Source organism: Sceloporus occidentalis, unplaced genomic scaffold (assembly GCF_023333645.1).
Source record: "Sceloporus occidentalis isolate IW3139 unplaced genomic scaffold, rSceOcc1.0.p SCAF_154, whole genome shotgun sequence".
NCBI lineage: Eukaryota > Metazoa > Chordata > Lepidosauria > Squamata > Phrynosomatidae > Sceloporus > Sceloporus occidentalis.
The window spans coordinates 1,841,285-1,866,180 of NW_028317134.1; the positions used below are offsets into that span (position 1 = coordinate 1,841,285).

General features: G+C 41.1%; 2 protein-coding genes across 2 annotated transcripts in view; one reads left to right on the plus strand and one right to left on the minus strand.

Moving 5' to 3' along the window:
• Positions 1–24,896, plus strand: part of LOC149280564 (disintegrin and metalloproteinase domain-containing protein 22-like) — a 65,827-nt gene that overhangs the window by 23,177 nt on the left and 17,754 nt on the right. Inside the window, exons 5-18 of the mRNA XM_089500412.1 lie at positions 4,475–4,557; positions 6,556–6,619; positions 14,046–14,115; positions 14,797–14,867; positions 14,968–15,042; positions 15,371–15,442; positions 15,820–15,986; positions 17,880–17,964; positions 18,185–18,275; positions 18,399–18,450; positions 23,072–23,171; positions 23,460–23,531; positions 23,654–23,746; positions 24,311–24,391. Of these exons, the coding sequence (XP_089356538.1) occupies positions 4,475–4,557; positions 6,556–6,619; positions 14,046–14,115; positions 14,797–14,867; positions 14,968–15,042; positions 15,371–15,442; positions 15,820–15,986; positions 17,880–17,964; positions 18,185–18,275; positions 18,399–18,450; positions 23,072–23,171; positions 23,460–23,531; positions 23,654–23,746; positions 24,311–24,391 (1,176 nt within the window). The remainder of the gene's footprint in view (positions 1–4,474; positions 4,558–6,555; positions 6,620–14,045; positions 14,116–14,796; positions 14,868–14,967; positions 15,043–15,370; positions 15,443–15,819; positions 15,987–17,879; positions 17,965–18,184; positions 18,276–18,398; positions 18,451–23,071; positions 23,172–23,459; positions 23,532–23,653; positions 23,747–24,310; positions 24,392–24,896) is intronic.
• Positions 8,371–9,108, minus strand: LOC149280565 (claudin-12-like). The gene has a single exon (XM_089500425.1). It carries the CDS (start codon positions 9,106–9,108, stop codon positions 8,371–8,373), a length of 738 nt encoding a protein of 245 aa, XP_089356551.1.

Consider the following 24,896-nt stretch of genomic DNA (forward strand, 5'->3'; position numbering starts at 1 on the left):
AACACTTATAGGTTGTACTTTCTGTTTGGAAATCAGTGTAACAATTTTTCAGAGATTTAGAGATATTTTAAGTCCTCAGGCCTGATTTTAGTGGCAAAACGGCGGCAGGGCTAGAGGCTTCCTGTTGTGAAGCCACCTCCTTTACAAAAGCATCCCAATAACAACCAGCAACTTAACAGGGAGCAGTTACTAAATAATAATAATTTGGTTAATTTAGCAAATTTTATTTATTTGGCATTAAGACGTTCTGCTCCCCATAGTGTGGGCTTCTGTTACTTATATATCGCTTATTTCCCTATGTAAAACCCATCACTTAGGTTTGTTTAGTATCCCTCTAGATTGTAAGCTCCTTTGATCAGGGCCCTCCTCACCTGTTGTTTCTGTAAGTCAATTTGTTATGTTACATACGACTTGTTTTGTCCTGTCCACCCATTGTACAGCGCTACGAAATTTGTTGGCGTTATATATAAATAAAAGATAATAATAATACTATAAAATATAGGATCTGTGATTCATTTTACTCCAGGGTATTCTTACTGATCTGGAGTGATGAATACTGTGTAGTGACTGGGTTTTTTAGCACATGATTTCCCTTTTATTTTGTTTCTACTAAAGGCTCCTTTTTTAAGGTTCAGCTCCGGCATTTTTTAGCGGTAGTAACGTCCATACCACGCGCCTAATGGTACAAACTATAAAATTCATAGATTGTACATCGAGATGCAACTGGGGAAAATTGCCTTGCCAATGAAGGATAGGCTGTTTGCCCGATGCATAGAGGCATGGGCTGGCGTGGGAATCTTGGCACCGGCTCTGTAACAACATAAAAACAGCATCTGCGACCATCAGAAGTCTTTTTTTCTCTCTTTCTCCAGAAAGCGTTGTAACAGGTTTGAGTGGGAAGTGGGTCGAATGTTCCATGTGCCATTTCTGCGTGTACCGATTGGCCATGCAAAGCCAACCTTATATTAATACATTTCAAATCTTCACTAAAGATTCAAACCAAAAAGGGTAATAAAAACGGGACTTTGTGGCAGCCCCCAGCAGTGACTAAAAAATGCTGCTTTCTACATCAAACCAGGCCTCATTTTTTGCGAAGAGTTTTAAATTGGATCAGAAATACGTCTAGAAGTCATTTAATCCCCTTGTTTATGAAGACCGTGCATTTCAAATTGGCCATTTCAGCTCAATATGTGTTAAGATGCCACCAGGGCCGGCCCGACAATGGAGCCAAGTGGGGCAACCGCTCCAGGCGGCACTTTTGAAGGGGTGGCACTTTGCCGCCCCAAGCCCTTTTTTTGGGGGTGGCATTTTAAAATTCGCCCCAGGCGGCATTTTGCCTTGGGCCGGCCCTGGATGCCACACATTAGTTACAGAACTCACCACCAAAAAAAATGCCCTCCCGTAAAAACCAAGAAAATGTATTCTCACTAGAGAAGTGTATGCACCATGGAGAATGCCCCTTTTTAATACATCTGTAAATTATAGTAATATGTAGAAATGTATATGTACTTTTGTTAAATAGATTTAGTTACACATAAACTCTTTAAGGGAAGGGGAGAATGGAATCTTTATTGAATGGAGTGAGGCTGCGGTAGATTATAAGTGAGTGGCGGTATTTGCCATTTGCACTGAAGGGATAAAGAATGCACCATGCGCATGATTCTTCTTTTCCACTCAATATTACCCTCTTGTGGCTGTGGAGGTGTACTGCGGATACTCGGGATAATAGATGTCTAATAGACCTGCAGATTACACTTAAGCTTAATTTTAAACAATTACGCTGATACGGCTTCTCGCATAAATGTCAGGAAGCAGAGTGATAAAACAACATAAACTTTATTTCAAAACATTTGACAGCATCGTATTTTCCTTTTACTTCAATTTTACATAAACATTGGTTTATGACTTGTTTAATAAAAGAGACTATAGCTTGGAGAAAAGTAGAGACAGATGAGATGCGATAGAACCACTTAAATACATAAAGTGATTTCTCAAAGTACAGGAGGAAAGTTTATTTCAAGTGAGGAGAAATGTTACAAGAGATCATAATCTAAAACTAGGGGGTCTGAGGAGTTTTACTTTACTGAGAGGGCGGTAGATAAGTGGAACAGCCCCCCGGCAGAAGTGGTTACAGCTCTGCAATGGGCATGTCTGGTAATGGAGGGGTTGATTCTTTGAAATTGTTCATGTATGGTAATGGAGGGGTTAATCATCTGAAACTGCTTATGTCTGGTAATAGAAGGGTTAATTCTTGGAAACGGCTCATGTCTGGTAATGACTGTATGCATATTATAATATAAACATATTATTAAACCTTAAATCAACATCCCAAGATTTCCCAATGTATAAACGTTATGTGTATGTGATGGTGTGTGTGTTTATATATCATATATATCATATATATATATTATACACCTGTGTGTCTTATCCATTTAACGTGCATTTAAATGTTGCTATACGTTATAGCCTTTATTGACCCTGCTATTGTGTGGCCCCTGGTTGCCGCAGACATTATTACAGGTCTGCAGTTTCTTCTGACCACGGGCTGTTTCTTCTGGGAGACTCCTGTCTTTGCTGCATGTCTGGAGCAGATGGCACGGCCGCCTGCATGTTCTCAGTTTTAATTATTACCGAGTCTTCTCAGTCCTCCGAGGATTCTTTATACTGATCCGGCTCTGCCTGCCATGACACATAGCACCCTTCTCTCCTGTGTACTCTATTTCATGATATATTGTTGTTCATATGATGTAAAATAGGGGTAATTGCAGAATAGCAGCTCTTAGAGGCAGGCAGCACAGCAAGACAGCTATTTTATGAAGCAAGTGAAATGCTAAGCATTAAGTAGAAGACACAATGCAGATACCGTAATAATCTCCAAGTCGGCAGTTTGTAGAATTAAGAAGCCTAACACGTGTTTTTAGGAAGATCTAGATCCAGTCATTTCCATAAAAACTCAGCTGATATTCCAGCGTTGGGTCCAATTCCCCATTTCTTGCATACAGCCAAGCTATTTTTGGGGATCTCTTAGAGGCTGAAAGTTCCCCCTATCAGGCATTTTGGAACTACAGCACCCCCACCACGCCTGAAGAACCATTCCTTGTATTCATGTATTTTGCATATAAGTTTTGTATGTTTAGATACCAACAAGCTAAATGATACCAGGTATCTGTAAGGATTGTGCGACCCTACAAACAGCCCCTACGCGTTACCTACTTTTGACCAAATTACCTTTTAGCTGTTATATAAAGTTACCGGAGGTGAGCACGCTTGGCTTAAACCCCTTTAGCATGACCGCATTTCCGTTTTTATATTCTGGCAGTAGGATCATGCCAGTCACACGGACACGCATGCTCTTCTGACCATTTTCGTCTATCCATTCTCGGCATTGTGAATGCTTATCTTTTATAAGATGATTCTCAGAAGTAGGTAAGCCCGGGTGCCAATCTGTGGCATCCCCACCAAAACTAGCTACCTCCTACGTATAGACATCCATGCATACACACTCCTTTACACATACTTACAATCACGGTATCTTTTAAATATACACGCTATCTTTCCCACATCAGTATTTGTGCTTATGTACAGCGCTGCGGAATCTGATGGCGCTATATAAAACAATAAATAATAATAATAGGGGGTAGATCGTACCGCTGTGAATTCTTCAAATACATTAAATCTGAAATATTAATTGAAGGAGGCAGAAGACAGCAGTGTACACGGGGAAAGTTGAGAGTTTTAATCAACGTAAATAAAAACAGGCAAACTGGTGGCAGTTAACACTAAAAGGGCAACAGAAAATTATTGTAAAAATGTACTTTTTGTGATTTTTCTTACCATCCTCTGCTACAAAATAACAGATAAGTCTTGTATTATGGTACAGCTAACATACTGCTGTTATCCACTTTTCGGCACACACTTTACACGTGTAAAAGGCGCAAGCTGTGCCACAGTTGCACCAATTTGGTTTGGTGGCACTTTTTTCACACTACTGGTAGGTGACATCAGGCTGGTCACCTCAGGGTGGTGATCAGAGAGAACGTATGTTGTTATAATACACGTAGGCTCAGAGGTGCGTGCGGTATTCCATCCTATGACGCTATTTTACATGTTACTCTGTAGCCAATTGACGTTCCACTGTGATGCTCAATAAGATCCACCACCAAGTACACATGGGATGAACATTGGTGGATCTGTGTGCGTGAATATGAAATACCTAAAGGTAGAAGAATAAATTACTGGCGCTGAAATCCAAACCTACAAAACATGAGGCTCTGGTAATGTATTTTGAGGAAAGCACATTAGGCTCCCCTGCCACATCACGGCGTGAAGGATAAGTCCTGACTCCAATAGTATCACTAAATGAAGCTTCCAAACCAAGACTCTGTGATAGGAAAGAGGATCGGCGAAACCTAAACACAGAGTGTAGTAAAATGGTTCAAAGGAATTGTAATAATTCTTTTCTTTTCTTGTTTAGGGTGGGGAACATTGCTATTACCAGGGTAAAATACGAGGATTACCCAGATCGTTTGTGGCTCTGTCAACTTGCCATGGACTTCAGTAAGTGTTTTATGCTGCATGATATTGCATGACATGCTATGAAATTCACGTGTGACGCTATATGCTATGGTAAGGACACTGTTTAAGTGACATCATTGCTTTTGTTAACTTAACATTGTATCTGCTTTTCAACTGATGACACCTTGGAAGTGACATCTCTCAGCGGGGTTTAATCCTGAACCCTACGGCTTAGCCTGGCCATCGGGGAAACTGGGCAAATGTCAAGTGGGTTGGTGCCCGATGGCAGACTCACTTACTTCTACTCAGACATTAATATGCAGTGCAAACCTGGGCACATTATTAAACACCTTTTAAAGAAAAGCTAATTTTTTTAATTAGTTTACATTAGAAATAAGGCTTCAGAGGGGATAGGAGATTATTAGATGAATACCAGCTGCTCTCTGATGACCTGCAAAGAACAAGAATTTTCACTTAAAGGAACGAAAAAGGGCCTTTACAGTAAGAGCAGTAAAGATGTGGAATTCACTGCCAGCAGAAATTGGGCTATCAAATTCAAGAAATGGGCTTGATAACAAAGAACATCCAAGAATATAATTGGACAGGATTAGTTAAAACTTGTTGATCCAGTAAGAAATCAGATTGCCATTTTGGAGTCATTTTAGAGGCACAATATCTATATCTATATATTTTTTTCTTCTTCTGGATTAAAAGCAAGGTTGAACTAGATGGGCTCCTGTCTTTTTCTTCTTCTTATGGAAATTACTCGATTACTGATGCTGCATATCCAGTCCTTAGCGTACAAAAGACTGCAGAGCTTTAGAGTTCTGACATACGAGAAGACGTGTTGCTGCTCGCCTTCCCCTCCTATCCAGACAACTAGCTGACGACATTTGCTGCTCATACATGCAAACAGGTTTCCTAGATTTCACCACACGCTTCCAGGGCCAATAAGGCAGTTTCTTTATCTCTGTGGATTGAGTGGCTTCCATCTCCAACTTGTTTTCTTGTTAGAATTGTCCACATGGGCCGCAAACAATTTTTGTTTTTGGTGCATTCCTTTTAGGACAACCATTTTCGTTTCCTGTCGTTCTGGTTTGGTCCTTTTTGGATGAACTTTTTTTTGATTTGTAGATGAAATTAGTTGTTGCTCACTCTCATTCTCTCTACCTTCTCCATCTCCTGGCTCTCCACGGCATTATCCTGGCCCTTTCTGAATGGCTCCGGTACAAGGGCGGAGCCTCTGCACACACCCTCTCCCATGATTGGAGGAATGGGGAAGAGGCTGTCCCCCGTAGTGTGCGCCGAGGCTCCTCTCTGTTGCAGAAGTACCCAGAGGCCACAATAATGCAGATGGATCTATGGAGAAAGAGAAGGGTTTCTGCATATGGGATAGGAAGAACTTTGTGTAAACGTATTGAAGGTACGCCACCAGCTGTAAAAGGTGCTGTTCCAAACTAACTCATTTTTCTTTAACCAAGTAAAATTTTGCCTTATTCAGAATTTTGCTGGGAACACTTAACTGTCACGTGACACAAAAGGAAGGAACGCATAGGTTTTGCTATAGACCGGAAAGATTGTGTTAGTTTTATGTGATCAGTTAAGTGGAAAGGTTTTTTCTTTTTGTTAGGTACACTAGAGAGTGCATTTAAAATGTTTTGGTGGTAGACTCCATGCCTTAAACATAACATATGAAGCATTGGTATGATGAATTTTTTGGGAAGGCCAAGAATTTTTTGCCTTTAAAAACAAATCTGTGCTGTGAATGTATGTAATACAGTTTTCAATGCAAACACGCTGGCATTATTTTTCTTTGTAATCTATATTGGTATTATTATTAATGATGTGGTCACACCTGGCTCTCTGAAGGATAGCGGGGTATAAATGGCTTGTTGCTGATGGGGATATCGCAAGTATAATAAACATCGGCAGTTAGGCGAGTTTAAATATTTGTTACATGGCGACGGTTTTAATGGTTGATGTGTTACATGTATATTGTTGGTTAAGCATTGATTCATGGATTATATATATTTCACACAGTGGGATGTTCTGTGATGGAAATCAAACGTATCTCATCGAGCCAGGAGAGAATTATCAGCCAAATGTAAGTATGAGATTAAATGGTAAACATGTCGCTATGCCAAGCTACAATATATGTTCTAAACTTACTGTTTTGATGGGATATGTCCAAGAACTTTTTGCCTTCTGGGAATTTAACTCCCAGACCTGGCACTCAACGTCTCCCTGAGTTTAATGCTGGCTTCATCATCAGCAAGACACTATGATCACCTTTTGGCTGATTTCATCTCTAGCTTTCATTGCCTTTGCCATCTTGTGTCCTTTTGCAAATGATGTCATCAAGCAGGGAGAGGAGTTTACATGGGATGCATGTGAAATTGAACATAATAGAAGAACGTAGACAAATAACGGAACAGGGACATTCTATAGTCTGCTATTGGGATAAATATGACCACTTTTCAAACTTTACACCAGAACTATGTGTAACTAATTACAAAATTTTAAGGACCGTCAGTGTTTGCTTGACTGCTACCTCTTAGTCTCTTCTCAAAACTACTGTATTTTATCGCTGCTTACATCAGAGTAACTTTTCAGCGGGGAGCTTTAGGTATTTTGTGTACTCCGGTAGTAGCGTTGTGATTGGCCCTGCGTTATGTGTAGATAATATAGGGAGATTGAACGTTAGGTCACTGAGAGGGTGGTAGATAACACTATACTGAATGCAAGACCAGCCCAACTGAGAAAACGGCCCAAAAACCACTTATTTGCTTTAAATCTTCATGATCTTATGGTTCTACCTCGCTGAATACCCGTAGATTATGAAGCGCAGGTTTACAGGTGTATCGTCACGTCAAGGGGTCTAAATACACCCCTTTCTGTTCATTCAGGGTTTTATTGTAACGATTAAGCATCCCGTTTATTCCACAGGTTTAAACTAAACTTTTATTCACCAAGCACTCCACGGTAGCAACATTTACTTTCACACGTGTGCAATTAGGAGCATGTAAACATAGTTATCTTACAAAATGAAGCATCGAAAAAAATACAAGCAAGACAACAATATTCATAAAGCAGCAGGAGACTGAAAATAAGAAAGTTTCAAAACAGTATTAATTACACGTAAATACCTAGATTATAATCTCAGATGCTTTCTGTACCTTTAAACCTATGGCGTTTCTATTTACAAGTTACCCAACTCTTATTGGTCCGTACCTAAAGAAACAGTTAAATATTTCCAAATAAAAGACTGATAACGGGAATTGCATACAGTGATCAGGATCTCTGTGAAGGGTTTTAATAGCTGAGCTAATCAATAACCGGTACCACAGACTATGTTCAGCCGGTCTTGAGTTAGAGAACAAGGTGATTGCCCATTCCTGTGTGAACCACCAATGGCTAATCAGCGGGTTTGGATTATGATTCCCATAACACTCAGCCAGCCAGGACATTAGCCGCATATCATGGAGGTCCGTAATAGACGGACTAGTGAAACGTAGCCATAACGGCAAGAGTCAAGTGATTCATTCATTTGGGGAAGTATATGTACTGCCCGGTGTACGGAGAACTAGAGAGCCAATCGATAAAAATTTTGCTCCATACCTTCCTCAGTGCGACATATTGGTCCATCCTTTTTATAAAAAAACCAAGAATCATCTGGTTGGTCTTTAACCGTCTTATGAGATAAAAATGAAACATGCCATAAAGTGGTCCACAACAAAAAAAATGCAGAATATACATAGTACCCAAGTATACAAAAAGAAATAATTCACAAATATAAAGATATTTAAGATGTAACACGTGTCAACGTCTGTAGATATAAGAAACACATGCAGGTTTCTAAGCTGTGTGCGTGACGACAGGGATGTCTATCTCAATAGCGGACAGACGGGACCGTGAGGAATATGATGGGGGGACGTAGCTGTGCATGCCGGGCACATGTGAATAGAGGGGCTGCCAAAATGGCGATGGCAGAGACTTGCAGGCGCAATACCATAAAAACAATAGGAGGGCAGTAACAAACATCCCGCCAGCACTGCCGATGGCCACAAACACAGCAATGTCATAGCTGAAGTACGGTCCATACTTGTGGATGAGAACGTTGTTATAAAATATAACCCAGATAGATGGTGTAATGCTCATTACTCCTGCCAGAACATACAACAAGCCTGCCACGAGATGGCAGCCAGCACTATTGACAAGACACTTCGTAAGCTTAAGGTTGGGCACACTGGCGCTAAAGGTGGTGTTACATATTCCGGTCAGACACAGTATGAGGGCAGAGGCAGCCGTCAAAATGCTTAAGGGCAGAGCAAACTGAAGAACACGGATGTCCAGCTGATCCACGCTAGCGTACCAGTCGGTATCATACATCATGCAGTCTCTGCTCCACTCCAAGCGAGTGCATTTCACCCAGAGGCCAATGCTGACTGTCAGGTTCTTCTCATTCCTGTTGAAGGTGTAAAGTTTCATTTGCCTCCACTGGGGAAGCAGGGTGGCAGCAAAGAGTCCAGCTATAGAAGCTGTCCCACAAACAAAGGCAAGGAGGGTCACCGCGTGGACTTCCTGGCAGCCCATTGTCCTCTCCGTACAAATGGCGACTCTAGACGGAAAAAAAAAAAAAAAAGGGATATTTTACAATTACATAAAGGAGACCTAATGTACCAATCAGGACTATGTTAATGTACTTAGTAAATAATTATGCATTTTAAATATCGAAACAGCTAATCCCTGGGCAGGAAAGCACTCTCGCTGATATCAATAGGACTGCTTTCTACATATGCAAGCCAGAGGTCTCGTTAGACCTCCTGGAAATCTCACAGAGAGTACCTGTGCATATAGTGCTGAGCAGAAGGCATATAGTGAGAGGTCGGGCCATCAGACCCGTTACAGAGATATTTCAAATGTGAACCTTAGGGTACGACCACGCACTACAACACACGCTTACACCAAATGATGCTTTCTGATTCATTTCTCCAGCCATCTGGAAAATGGGTAGTTTGACAGTATGGGTAAAAGGCAGCTTCTGTTAGTCACAGGTTGTCGGATTTACTTGTGTATCACATGTTGGAAACATTACAAAGTCAGGGTCTACAGACGGGGTGAAAAAAACCCATCACTTATTCAGAATAGAATATAAAAATAGCAGATGCTAAATGAACCCCCTTGTTCAGTAACTGTTTCCAGAAGTCGCATGTACGTGACAAGGAACACGCTCAGTTTCTCCTATTTACTACAATCGCAACCCTTAATCTCTGGAAGGCTTACAAATAACTGGCCAAGGTGTGTAAAGTGTTAATAAATTGCCCCCTCTTACAACTCAAATTCTTGAGAATGTAAGGAAAGGGTGCATAGAGACTAAAGGAAGTTGTGATTGGTCAATGATCTGCATAGTGCACAAATGGTAAAACTGATTAACCCCTTCTACTTGTTTGCAACACGTTGCAAGTGAAAAAGATGGCCTCCAGTGATATTTAGCTACCGTGGAATACGCGTCATTGAGCCGAGCCACCTGTTTGGAGGTGTATCCTACGCCAGGGCACAGCAAGCAATCCGTAGACAAGCAATCGCTTGCCCTTTTGACGCCATGAAAAGGGAGGGCTGGACATGACACCGAGTCATTATACATCCTTGGCAGCAAACTCTCCCTTTCCCTGCCAGACCTTGTTCTTCATCTGCTGCTGAAATGAATTCAGGAACCTGCCGACGCTTGTTAATAACCTCATGATAGTTTTAGGGCTGATGTGACATGAATTGCAGTGGGAATCACTAAACACCAGGCCATTTACCTGAAAATAGAGCAGAACCTGATGGGTAACTGGGTCCTAAGCACGTCAAAACGTCTACGTCCTCCGACCGCTGTCCCCATTACAGGGGAAATGAGAAAACGTGATAGCGGCAGATAGCGGTTTAGGGTCTCTCTAAATCAGGTGGGCTGTATAAGGATAATGAGGAATAGACTTTGCCCCCAATTGCTGAAACTGTAATCCTTGGCACCTCTCCCATGATTAGAGAAAATTTCAACCTATTTAGATCTATTCCATTAAATCAGCAACTCATTTCAGATACTTAAGAGTTAAAAAGAAAATGATACACAGTATATATATATCTTATGTATGTTTTATATACAAATGCTGCAGTGTTTGAATCTGACTTTACTTTCAGCTGTAATTGTAAAAGCCACGTCCACATATAGAAATAACCACTAATAGCCTATTAATGAATTACGTCTCGATGCATAGAGATTATATTGTTCATACGTGTGACTGTACATGGCTATATAATTCACACATTTAACATTGTGGTTTAAAACTGCATTAATACCTAGATTCCCTGGTTCTAGAAGGACTCTGGTTCTTCGGCGTGTAACTTCAGGGCTTATGTATCTGTGTAGTCACCAAAAGGATCTTTTTCGGTTTATCGCTCAGCCATTTGGATTCACGTTGTCCTTTACTCACGACCACTACTGTGTCTTCAACATACATGAAGTATATGCCGCTTACTGCCACGGATCTAGTAAGAATCACTAAGGATGAACATCGCAAATTATTTTGCCATTGAGAGCTGGAGAAGTAAAAGCCGATCCATAATTTGGGGACTTTAAATACCCCTTTACCTTGTCCAGAAACCCTTCTATCCCCATTACACAGACTCACCAGTCTTACATCCATCTAAAAAGCCAAAAAAACCATGTGTGACCCACAGAATGCCAGCTCTTCTACATACCAAGCCCTAGTACATATAAGACTATACAAACACCCTGTCTTATTACCATGATGGGTGTAAAAGGCCCGGTGGAAGAGTGCTATATCCAAAATAAAGATACAAAGACAGACCATCTTGAATCAGGTGGTACAGCACTGTATACACTACAGCTCTCCTCCCCGACTCAGGGAATGTTTAACCATGGCCTCCCCCTGTATATACACATAGGGTGTACATGCAGTGACATTACCCTCTAATAAACACGGGGTATTAGGGTTTAGCCTGCAACCTGCTGCTTCTACCCTGACCCATTACATTGAGTGTCCAGTCAATTCATCATATAACCGCATTCCCAAAAGCTGCTGCGGCATCTTACCGGTCTATTCACTAAATTCATCGCCATAAAAAAAAGCATTTAGCAATCACCTACCGGAGATACACGCATAGACTGCTAACGCTGGGCAATCCCGGCGCTCGTACTCCTACGCATCCTACTGCGCATGCCTGGCGTTCCCGAGAGGTGGATGCTGGGAGACGTAGTCTGTCAGGCACTTCCTGACACTGATGAGGTTTTTCTTTGGACTGCATTTCCCGTGAACCCTCGCTTCTTCAGTTCCAGTAGGGAGTGTCCCGCTTCAATTTTTAGCAGTGACGAGTGCGGGGGTGTTTATTTACCCTTGGAGAACGTATAAAATGTGGGCAGGGAAATAATGCAGTATTTTAGGGAGTGTGAATATATAATACCTGCTATATTATAAGTGTCATTCCATTTCTGTGTTGCCGCAGTAATAGAACATAAATATCCTTACACTGGGTGCATTCCTCTTACTGCTTCTCCGCTAACCTGAGGAATCAGAAATCATCAACTTAAAGGAAATAACGTGATGTAGTCAATTACATTTTCATGGGTGTCATCAGGATTTTTTCTAGGGGGGAAAAATACCCCCCCCCACACACACACACAGTTGCCCTTTCCCACCCCAATACCTCCTTACCTGCTCCCCATTGATTTTCTTTGTTGGCTCAGGAGAGCGGTTCCTTGTTAGTTACCCATTAATAGGAAAACTGATATGACTGCAGTAGTAGTAGCAACAGGAAAACTTGTTTACAATAGCTGGGGTGGTAAAGATCAGTCACAACTACCCCAGTCTACAGTTTCTGTGGTATTCAGCCAGTAATTGCATATATTATGTATAATAATATGTATAATAATGTATATCATGGGAAGTGCAGTTAGTGTGTGGTGTCGGCCACTACAACCTCAGACTATAACTACAATTCCCATGAAGTTCAGTTTTGCGGGTTTTTTCCCACACATATTTTACTTCAAGCGTGGATTTATAGCTCCTGGTATATGTCGCTGTCACCTAATATGTGTTAAGCGATACCCCACATGCATGGGTTTGTGGGATGTTTGGGGACTAAAAGGCCACATTTTTATAAATTGGAAATTAGACATGTGGTCATCCTTCCCCCGGTGTCAATTCAATTTACCCCATCAAATCATACATTTTTTTAAAGTAGACACCCCGTGGGCATTTAACATGCCAGTATTTTAACTCTTCAGGTGTTTGAAGATATATCTCTAATGTTAGGACTTGCTCATAAAAATAAACTATTGTGATTAGAAAGCAGGGATCCATTGACTTGCATGGTTGAATGCAGTAGCTGTATTAAACCTGCAAGGGGAGCCAGAGTTCTCAGGAAACTTTGGAAACTTATTTTCTTTAAAGGACGCCGCCATCTTGTGAGTGGCAAATTCTCTTGCAGCGGCGGTCAGAGCAGTCACAGCGTGTGGGGTGGGTGTTCGGTGTCACTGAATGCCTCGCTATCCAGGCATGCTAGCAACACCATTGAAGCTTAGGAGACAATCAGTGATACAGTGTGTGTGGCGGATGTTGACTCCCTGGGAAGGTGTAGATTGCTTTAATTGCAGTTTAATGTCATGACGTGCCTGGACCGTCAATTGTCGTCAAGGAGTTAAATAAGGTTGGGGCTCTGAATGATGGTGCTATATAAATGAATCCATTATAGTAATATATCCCAATTACCTTTAGAATTAAATTTAAGATCCTGGTACTGACATATAAGGCCATCCATAATACTGCTCCTCCGTACATTTCTGACCTCATTAGCAAATACTCTCCTACTCGATCCCTACGTTCCTCCCATAGGCTAAGGCTCTCCTCCTCACTCATCACCTCTTCCTTTTCCCGTCTACAAGATTTCACTCGAGCTGCCCCATATCTCTGGAATCTACTCCCAAGGAACCTTCAGCATTCTCCCTCCCTCCCAACTTTCAAGAAACATCTAAAAACCCACTTCTTCAGAGAAGCATACCATCTTAGCTGCTAGAACTTCCTTGTCATCGATACAACCCCCACAATACCTCTCACCCTTTCTCTATGCCTTATGTTTGTCACCCCATTTCCCTCTAGATTGTAAGCTTGCGAGCCGGGCTCTCTCCACCTAATGTATCGCTTTGTCTTAGTCTGTCAATTCTTGTCTTGTCATATCCCTTGAATTTATGTATTGTATTAAGCGCTGCGTAAACTGTTGGCGCTATATAAATAAAGGATAATAATAATAATAATAATAATAACAATTGGACAATCTGTAGGCTTCCTGTTCACTTTTACCTAGGGGTTGGTTGAGACAACATTGTCATTAAAACGGTCTTGTTGAAAATTTACTTCCAAAATACCGTAAAGACAGTAAACATGTATATACATATATAGAGCGAGTAGATATTGTTATATTATTTTGTTAACCTGTCATCTAACATTTAGAATTTCCCTTTGTTTTTTTAGGAGGATAACCAATTTCATTCTGTTTACAAATCAAAATTACTTGAATTTCCTCTGGATGAGCTGCCTTTTGGTATGTTTTGATGATGCAGAAGCTGCAGCTCTGCAGCTGCCTTCCTCTTCCACGGACAAACGTTTCTGAATCTGTTTCCTTAGCTCCCCTCCTGTTATTTCTGGGATGTTTGGGAGCAAATTGCTATTCACTGTTACAATAACAGACACTTTTTGAATTTTTGAATCATATCCACCTAAGATCTCCTAAGTCTAAAACTGTATAAGTCAATTTCAATGTTCCATTTTTAGTGTATGGCTCATTGTAAACATTTCAGAATCGTCTTCAGTTCATATGCCAACAACTCATTAGGGACTGCCAAAAAAATGATTAAGGCTAAAATTTACCTGACTAAAGATTTTTTTTGGGGAAGGGGTTTGGATGTCTGACAGTACTAGGGGTTGACGCTTCTAATGCTAGATTTAGTTATCAAATTGCTTAATTAAACCAGCACTTTTCAGACACTTTTGGTATTTTATTGTGTATGATTTTTTTTATGAATAAAATTGTGTTTTTGCATTTAGTTTCAGTTTATTTTATGAAGGTCTTGGGCCCCTTTCCTGGTTATTTTTGAACATAGTGTGCTATTATTATTATTGATAATATATTGTTAGAAAGACAGCCCTTCTTCATTGTTTCTTTATATTTGATGTCATACTGCGCTGTCGATGATGTGACAAACACTTGCATTTATTTTTTAAGAATCGTGGACATTGAATGAAACATCAGCTCTGTTTCCTCAGAGAAAGAGAAGCCAAAGAATGAAGAGGCAGGTGAGAAAAATGAGAAAAGTCATTTGTTCTGATGTTCACCTTGTGATGTCAGTAGTACAGTGTATAGTATGATATAATGGTTTGTCATTTTTGGTTCCAGGTTCACCGATTACGACGAAATGTTGAGGAAGAAACCAAATATGTTGAACTGATGATTGTAAACGATCACTTAATGGTACGCTGTCTCAATATGCTTCTCATTCTGTAGTTGCCATGCTGTCTCCTTTCTTACTTTACCCATTTGGAAGTTTAAGAGTTAAATGTACAGTAACCATTCTTGGCTATTATTGTAGCTCAGCCCTGGCTTTTTAAATATGTTTTTCTTAATTATAAGCCATATTGTATTATTATTTTGTACTTTTGACTATTTTAGAAGTTAGATACTGATAATGTATCTGCAGTCTATGCAGATTATTAATGCGAGAAAAATAAAATATGTAGCATGCTGTGTCTCTGCGTTTTTAAGTTATGTTACATCGTATATATATATTTTTGTATTTCAGTATAAAAAACACCGTCTGTCTGTGGCATATACTAACAGCTACGCCAAGTCAGTTGTGAATGCGGCAGATTTAGTGAGTATGGGAAACAATCCTGGAAAAGGAATTTATTTGTAATAAAGAAAATACTAAAATAAAAATCGTTAAAAGCATAACTTGAAACAGTATATTTCAGTTGGGTATTTAAATCATATGTCAAGGTAAACTAAAGAAATACCCTTTGCCTCCGGATACAAATGTGAATCTTGGCAGAATTAGAAGAACTACACGTTAAAGCAAAAGTCTTAACTGTAATATTTGTAATAGATTTAATAATACTAATATGCCATATATAGTATGTACAGTACTGTGCATATTACCGGTACTCTTTTTTTTCTATTGAAGTTGAATGGCTCATAGTCAGTTTCTTCTGTAGCTAATACTGTATTAATAATCTTTTTCTTTTCCTGCAGATATACAAAGAACAGTTAAACACAAGGATAGTTTTGGTTGCCATGGAAACGTGGGCAAATGACAACAAGTTCAGCATTTCCGAAAACCCTCTGGTGACTCTGAAGGAATTTATGAAGTACAGGAGGGACTTCATCAAGGACAGAAGTGATGCCGTTCACCTGTTTTCGTATGTACATTTCCAAAATGCTTTTACAACAGATTGCATTGGGCATCATATGCACGTTAATACATATGATATAGCGGTGTGGTCCCTTTAACCCCTTCGCAGCCACAGACATACCAAGTGCATCAGAATCGCTAGGTCACCTCTGTTGACCAAAGTGGCCAATTAACAGCAGATCACCTCCGCTCCTGTGCATGTGATCGCTTCTCCAACCAATCAGATTGCATTTGTTTCTGTGACTCACTGGGTTCCAAGGTTTGAAAAAAAATAACTTTTATTTTAAATGTTATTTATTTTTTAACCTGACCCTGGTGACATTGGTCCCTTGCTAGATTGCCAAATATCCACCTGACATGATGTATTTACTGTCAGTGCCACACAGTCATTATCCTTCTGGAATTTAATGTCATATTCCAGCGTTCTGTCTCTTAAAGGCGTCCATCAGCAGGCGCTGCATACTGTGGAGGTTGTCCTCCATAGTCTAAAGGGGCCGTGGAGATAACAGAACGTCTTTTTTTTTTACAGAACCGTAATAGTTCCTCCTCTCTAGCTGGAATCTGTATAGCGAAGTTAGATTAAGGGTTTAGAATCAATTGTCCTTTTGCACCAGTTATAATTTTGTATTTTATTAATGTTATTGTTGATTTGGTATTCTCCCTCAATTATAATAGAACTATAATAGAACTACAGAATCTACCAGTGCTTGTGTTTATGCCTTATTCTGTTTATGTGCTCATTCCATCATGCCATAGCTATAGATAGAGTGTGGGTTCTGCCCCGATTATATGTTTGTTTTGAGTGTGCGGCTCTCGCCCCTTATATGTTTGCCTCCCATTATCTGTATATTTGTTTTGCATTATGTGGCATATTGAACTCACACACTATCCTTGTAGAAATGTTTTTGAGGGCAGTCTAGGCTCTCTCCCCTAAAAACCTTTATGGGTTACATATAAATATAAATAGTGATTCCACTGTAAAGTTATAAAAGGGGTCCTTTTATTAATAGCAACCAGCGGATCATTCCATTGATTTCTATTATTATGTGATGACCGTCAGACTTTGATTTCTGGATGCAAGCAGTTTCAGGGGGATCAGCTCAAAAGCAGGCAGGTCCGAAAGCTTTACACAGTCACGCTCTATATCAGGGGCGTACCTAGAGTATTTGGCACCTGGGGCGGATCCTGTATGTGGCCCCCCCCACACTTTAAAACTGCATAGCTTCTACCGTTATATACCAGCGCAGACACTGAAGGTGGTACAGCATAACACTTACTGTTATCATTATATACTGAGGCAGACATTGACGGTGGTACAGCATAACACTTATCACTATATACTGAGGCAGAAATTGACGGTGGTACAGCATAACACCTACCACTATATACTGAGGCAGACAATGACGGTGGTACAACATAACACCTATCACTATATACTGAGGCACACATTGACGGTGGTACAGCGTAATCCCTATCACTATACATTGAGCCAGACATTGACAATAGTGCAGCATAACTCCTATCACTATATACTAAGCCAAACATTGATGTGGTGTAGGCCTACCACTTCATTAGTAGTAGGGATGCACCGAAACGAATTCTGGACTGAAACCAAAAATGCAGCTTTTACCTGGCCGAAACCGAATATGACCCCCCCACACCATAAAAAAAAAATCTAACACTTTTATTTAAAGTAATAAACACACCAAAATAGGACAAAACAGGACTTTAACAGACCTCCGGCTCCCTTGAGTGATTTTAAGCCGGGTTCAAGGGTACGCTACTGCTCTATATACATGCCTAAAAACCTTTTTATATAAAGTCTGTCCTAATGTTGTTTTATTCATGGTACCTGTGTAACCCTCACAGAAGGTTGATTTACGAATACATTGTTTTAAAGGGGCAGTCAGTTTGAGAGTAGCCGGAGTGGTGCTGCCTATATTGGTGGAGTCTGCTCGCTCTTGAAAGGAGGAGGCGTTAATGAGGTGGGTCATTTCTTTAGCATTCTTGATTGATATAACTATAATAATATGAAGGGGCTCAGACATGTTTATCTCCCCGTTTTCATTTATTCACATTTGTAGAAGATCAGATAGCTAATAACTCATATGTTGTCATTGTTATTAAGCGTCACTATTTGTACAATTTTCATGTAATGTCGATAGGCTATGCCATAGCTAACTGTATGCCTTCTCTATTACTCAGTTCGGGAAGCCAGATGTTATGGCTGTCACGCTGGCACAGTCTCTAGCACATAATTTGGGCATTTTCTCAGACAAGAAGAAATTATTGAGCGGTATGTACAAAATATCAAGGAAACTGTGACGGCATCATTACAACACAACCAAACGTATATTGCTTTTACTATAATGTCATTCATCTATGGTATCGTTATAAGTTTGTGTCTTCTCTCTGCTAGGTGAGTGCAAGTGTGAAGACATGTGGTCTGGATGCATCATGGGGGATATTGGGTAAGAGCAGTAAAGAATATCCTATGGAAAAAAATTGTATTTGTCTTTGGATTCCGTATACGTATGCTTATCTAAGTTTAACATTGAGTGATTCGTGGTATAAATTAAGATTGTTTAGATTCGGTATTTTGGCCCTTTTTGTTAGCAGAGGGGCTGCTAGTGTGAGCAGCACTGTGCGAGCAGTCGTGCTATTATCGCAGGGTCCCACATGCTGCGTTATGTAACCCCCCCTCCTTCACAAGAATTTTGGACCAGACCAGAGGATAGCTAATAACTCATATATTGTTATTTAGCTTTTCAAATAGCGTCGAGATCACACTATCATGGGCGTAGGAACCAGGGGGGACAGATCCCCCCCAGTAACTCATGCGGGGGGGACCGATAATGAAGAAATCCCCCCCAAGGCCGTAGGACCCCCCCAGCCAGGGCAACCGATCTTACACGGTCCGCACCTCGAGCCCTGCTACTTACCTGTGGGAGGGTCTTCTGTACTGCACAGAGGAAGCGGAACCCAGCAGAGTTCACGTGACATCACATCCCATCCTGCTTCCTCTGTGCAGTACCAGAGAACGCAGAGGGAGGCCGCGCCCCCTGCTGAAGTCTGTGAGCGGCATTGAGGAGCTGCAGTGCAGGTAAGGGGGTTGGGAGGGTCTTTGAATGAGTATGCGTGATTGAGGGAATGAATCTGTGAATGAATGAGTATATGAATGAATGAGTGTGTGTGATATCATGGATGTGTAAGTGCTGGAACTTAGGCATGATGGGACTGTGATTGCTGTTAGCAATCACACTCCTATCATGCCAAGTCAGCCAGTACATGCTGAAACCTAGCTAGCAGCCCCTCACAGAAGGTTGATTTACGAATACATTGTTTTAAAGGGGCAGTCAGTTTGAGAGTAGCCGGAGTGGTGCTGCCTATATTGGTGGATTGGTGGATGCCTAGGTTCCAGCACTTACACATCCAACCAGTAAATGCTGGAACCTAGGCATGATGGGACTGTGATAGCTGTTAGCAATCACACTCCTATCATGCCAAGTCATATTGCTATTTTTTTTTTGTCCAATTGTGGTGTGTTACCTACTTTTATAAAAAATGTGAGTTTTTATTATTATTTTTAAAGGTGGGGGGTCATTTTAGGTTTTGGCTAAGTGAACCGTGAATCCAGAATTTTCATTTTGGTGCATCCCTAGAATAAATAGAACTATTTCATAGTCCTGAATTTGTAGTCACAAAACTTTCTAGGCCCAGAAATCAGTGAGAGGAAAAGTAAAGGTTTTGTGTCATTTACTTTATTTTAATCTGCATATTTTATTAAAGGCCATATTTTTCACAGCCTGCCCACGTATACAATTCTGATGAAGTGGCCCACTGCAGAAAACACTTGGACACCCCTGGGGTAGACAGTGAGAAGGGGGGGTAGGGAGAGGGTAGCTAGTGAGAAGGGGGGTAGGGAGAGGGTAGCTAGTGAGAAGGGGGTAGGGAGAGGGTAGCTGGTGAGAAGGGGGGTAGGGAGAGGGTAGCTAGTGAGAAGGGGGCGGTAGGGAGAGGGTAGCTAGTGAGAAGGGGGAGGTAGGGAGAGGGTAGCTAGTGAGAAGGGGGTAGGGAGAGGGTAGCTAGTGAGAAGGGGGTAGGGAGAGGGTAGATAGTGTGAAAAGGGAGGGTAGGGAGGGGGTAGATAGTAAGAAAGTGTGAGAAGGGGGAGAGGGAGTAGATAGTGTGAGAGATGGGGAGAAAGTGGGGATCTGATGGGGGGAAATGCTGTCCCCCCCAGATTTTTAGGGGTTCCTACGCCCATGCACACTATATACTCCCACTGCGTTACGCTTGTGGTAATTGCAGCTGTAGGCCAGCAGATGACGCTAATATTCTATGGACGTTATAAGAGGATAAATAGTGTAATCCAAGTCCGTATGATGAAGGGAAGTGCTATGCAATGCTAAGCCGTGGTAGGTAAAAGCAAATTAATTATTTTTTCAAACCGTCTTTTGTGTATATATATATGTTGGGTTTTTAAATTTGAACGAAATCGACTAACATTTATTATTTATGGTACAAACAAGCACGGCATAAACAGATATGTCATCCATAAAAACAGAATTTGACGGGAGATAAGAATCATTCTGCCTTGGTATCATCTTAGGATAACTTTATGCCAATGGAAATTCCCATACTGTGTTAACCTTTACCAGTTATGCTGGAATGCTGTTCCATTTATCTACCATCCACTCAATAAAGTACAACTTCCTTCCATTACATGTACATGGGCTTACCACAATTGTTGAATTGTGTTGTTTTTTTTAAATGCTTTCTTTTTCCAAAAGCTGCTTTTTTTCCTTGTGGTCTTAGTTCTGCATACTCTGTAAGCATATTATACCGTATTTGCTCGATTATAAGACGACCCTGATTATAAGACGACCCCCAAAAGCTGAATATTAATTTAGGAAAAAAACAAAAACGCCTGAATATAAGACGACCCTATAGGAAAAAAGTTTTACCAGTAAATGTTAATTCATCTAAACTATTTTTTTTTTATAAAAGCTATGATTGAGAAAAATATTTTGGTTTTATTTCCTTCTATTTTCCAACCTGCCCCCCAGTTATGCACATCTGCCCCAGAAATGCCTTATACCCCCTATATGCCACTCTGCCCCATGATATGCCTTTTAACCCTCTAAATGCCACTGTCCCCCATGATATGCCTTTAACCCTATATGCCACTCTGCCCCATGATATGCCTTTTGACCCCCTATGTGCCACTCTGCCTCCAGAAATGCCTTATACCCCTATATGCCACTCTGGCATTTAGAGGGTTAAAAGGCATATTATGGGGAAGAGTGGCATATAGGGAGGTTTAAGGCATTCAGGAGGCAGAGTGGCATATAGAGGGTTAAAAAGGCATTTCTGGAGGCAGAGTGGCATTAAGGGGGTTAAAAATTTCACAAAGCACTCTGCCTCCAGAAATGCCTCCCGACCCCCCCCCCAAACTTACCGGTGCTACTAACTTCCCTGTCATGTAGCCGGGGCAGCGTGTAGATCCCACACACTTACGCTGCAGCAGGAAGGAGGTGTGGCTAGCAGCGGGGGTTGTCTTCGTCCATCGCGCAGACCTTCCCCGACTGTCAGAAATCAGAGTTCCCCGGAACCGGTGCGGGGAACTCTGATCTCTGACAGCCGGGGAAGGTCTGCGCGATGGACGCAGACAACCCCCACTGCTAGCCACACCTCCTTCCTGCTGCAGCGAAAGTTGTCTACGCGAATCGCGTAGACATCTACACGCTGCCATAGCTACACACCGGGGACTCAGAAGTACCGGTAAGTGGGGCGGGGGGGGGGGGACAGGAGGATCCAGGTCCCCTGCAGCTGCGGGGGATCTGGATCTTAGTCGTCTCATAGTCAGACCTATTTGAGGTCTGATTATAAGACGACCCCGATTATAAAACCTCGTCTTATAATCGAGCAAATATGGTAATTTTGATCCAAAGAGCCAGTCATTTGTCTGTGCTTGTTGCCATTGCGTTGCCCATAGTCCAACTATTAAAATGTCCCACATTTTATAACAAGTGGTGCATAACATCACAATTTGGACTTACAGAGACAAAAGGTAAGTAGGGTCCTGATCAAACGACCTTTCAATCTAGTTTAATGAGTTTCTTTCATCAGCACTGTAACCTTTTCTGTAAGTGCTATAGTTCGGTCTCTTCACATAAGGACCAACTATATGCCCACAAACCACCACGAGGAACGGGGCTAGAGAAGACATGCTGCATGAAACAATCTAAGATGAAAGGACTCAAGGACAATATCATCATTATATCTGCATTCACTAAAATGCTATCAGACAACACATTAGGGCAGAGATGATCCATCAGTATTTATACACTCCTTTATACACTTTGCATTAAAGCGGTCATTTAAATAAAGCCCACAGCTTATATGGCACAGCGTGGACTTGATACTATAGGGAGAGTGTGTACCCCGTTTCAAGACTACTTGTGGCCACTTTCCTATTTACATTTTTTCTTCTTCCTGAGATTTTGTGACGGTAGGGTATTATTTAAATCTCATCATGCTTTGTGGATGTTGTTATAAATGAACAGCATATACTATTATTTCCATTTTTTATTCAAAGATGCATTAATCAATCTTAATTCTTTAGGGGCTTTGGGGAACCTTTGAGTTCCTGAAGCTATCATTAGAAAAAGAGGCTGGTGCTGTATAATGTATAGTCATATCAGTGAAATTTCTTCTCCTATTGTGTTATGCAGGGCCAGCTCAGTTCTTCTTGCTGGAGAAACCAGTGTTTGCCCTTCATAATGAATAGTGGGGGAGCTGAAGCCAGACTCTCCTGCTAGCTCTCCTGTTACCCCCCTAACCTTTTAGCAAATAAAGCAAATAGTATGCTCACTATGGATGATGATGTTGGGTGAACATCGTGGGATTGGTAGGCTGCATGCTGCTTTCCCTATAGAAGGGGACTCCTGCTTCTTCAGCATTTGGTACAGACTTAGCCTCCGAGTATAAGCAGCTCCTTTCAGGAATGAAGTAAATAAAACATGTCTAACTATGTTATTGTTGGTTACTTGGCCAATAATCAATAGTGCGTTATGGTTATATTTACAGCTATTATCTTCCAAGCAAGTTCTCTACGTGCAATATTGAAGAATATCACGAATTTCTGAGAAATGGAGGCGGTGCATGTTTATTCAATAAACCACTAAAGGTATTCTTCCTTATGTTAAATGTTTTTCCAAACATAACTACACATTAGTTAACATCGGTTAGATGTTACTTATATCTATCTATCTATCTATCTATCTATCTATCTCTATACTATATTTGATATATATTATTTTCAGAATAAAACTAAGCTGGCACTGCTCTTAACACTGTAATAGCTTTTCTCTGTACAAACATACATAAAATGCCCTAGGAAAGGCTGATTGTTAATACTTACTATTCCTAACATTAAGTTCGTTCTCATGTTCTCCCCCTGGGTTTTCTTGATCAGCTTCTGGACCCCCCAGAGTGTGGTAATGGCTTTGTTGAAGCTGGAGAAGAATGTGACTGTGGAAGTCCTGCGGTAAGTTTACCTAGCGCAACGGACTCTGCTGGAGCCATATAAATAAATGCCGTTGTTTTAGCCTAATATTGAGAAATCTTTGGCTGGTAACCAACTTGTATGTCGGCTGTGTTCTCTCTTAGGAATGTGCTGCAGAAGGAGACAACTGTTGCAAAAAATGCTCGTTAACCCAGGGGTCTCAGTGCAGCGATGGATTATGTTGCACCGACTGTCAGGTAAAAATAGGGCTTAGTAAAAGAAAAAGTAGAAATGACTACTGTTTGCTAGAATGGAAAAGCCACAAGGTACTTGAACATCTTCATCATGGAAAGCAACGGATTCTCAAAGCGCCTGTAACTCCACTTTATACGGACTGCTGTGGGAGATGAAGGGAAGAGTTTAATGATATCCTCATTCCCACCTCACCTATGGTTAGCTTTTTTAGCCATTTTAAAGCATGTTTTGTCCATTTTCTGCCTATGGCCTTCTAACAAGCTTACATTTCACAACATTTTTATAGTGCATGATTGGGTTTATAGTTTTCTTTATTTTGCCAAGGGCCATATTTTAAAAAAATCTTGCCTTGTTTGCAAACTCCAGCAATCCCCCCCAACATGTCGAAAAATCACCCAAACTGGAATTATATCCCAGTCTTTTTAAAATATATTAAGCGCATCGTTTGGTTGGGTGATTTCAGGAAATTAATGAAGCGAGTTAGCATGTTTGCTGTCCTCTTGCCTACCGGCATTAAAATCGGACTTTAGGCATTTCTGATTGCGTGTGTGTTGTTCTTTTCAAAGTTTAATCTACATGGACTGTTATGTCGGGATGCCGTGAATGACTGTGACATCCCAGAATACTGCACCGGGAATTCGAGCCAGGTAATCAGCCAGCGTTAAATGGAAGTGTTCTGTCACGTCAGCCATGTGTCACATATTTTTAAATGCCCAAACTGTGGAACAAGAAGAGGACATTTCCATGTGGAGTTCTAATCGTTAGGTAGATACAGATGCTGATTCTAATCACAGTCAAACACACAGTGGATATGTAATTCTGCTCCCAGTCGGGGTCGGACTGGGGACAAAGTGGCGGCTCTGGCAGTTTAAGGCTTGTGGCCGCTTACGGCATAAGTGTGGCAGACGGCTGGATATGAGAGGCAGTACGCTACGTTTCAGTGTGGTCGGGTATATCTAGCCGGCGCCCGCACTCTGCCGCTGATCCTGCAGATTGGGCGAGTAGCGATAGACGTTGGCCAGTAGCCCACTGGGCATTTTCTCCGAGCTGAGTCACATGGGAATGATTATGGGAATGATTATTCTTCAGTTGTGATAAAAAGCTATGACTAAACAAGGTAATATTGTGTTCCTCCGTGGCAGTTAACAGATT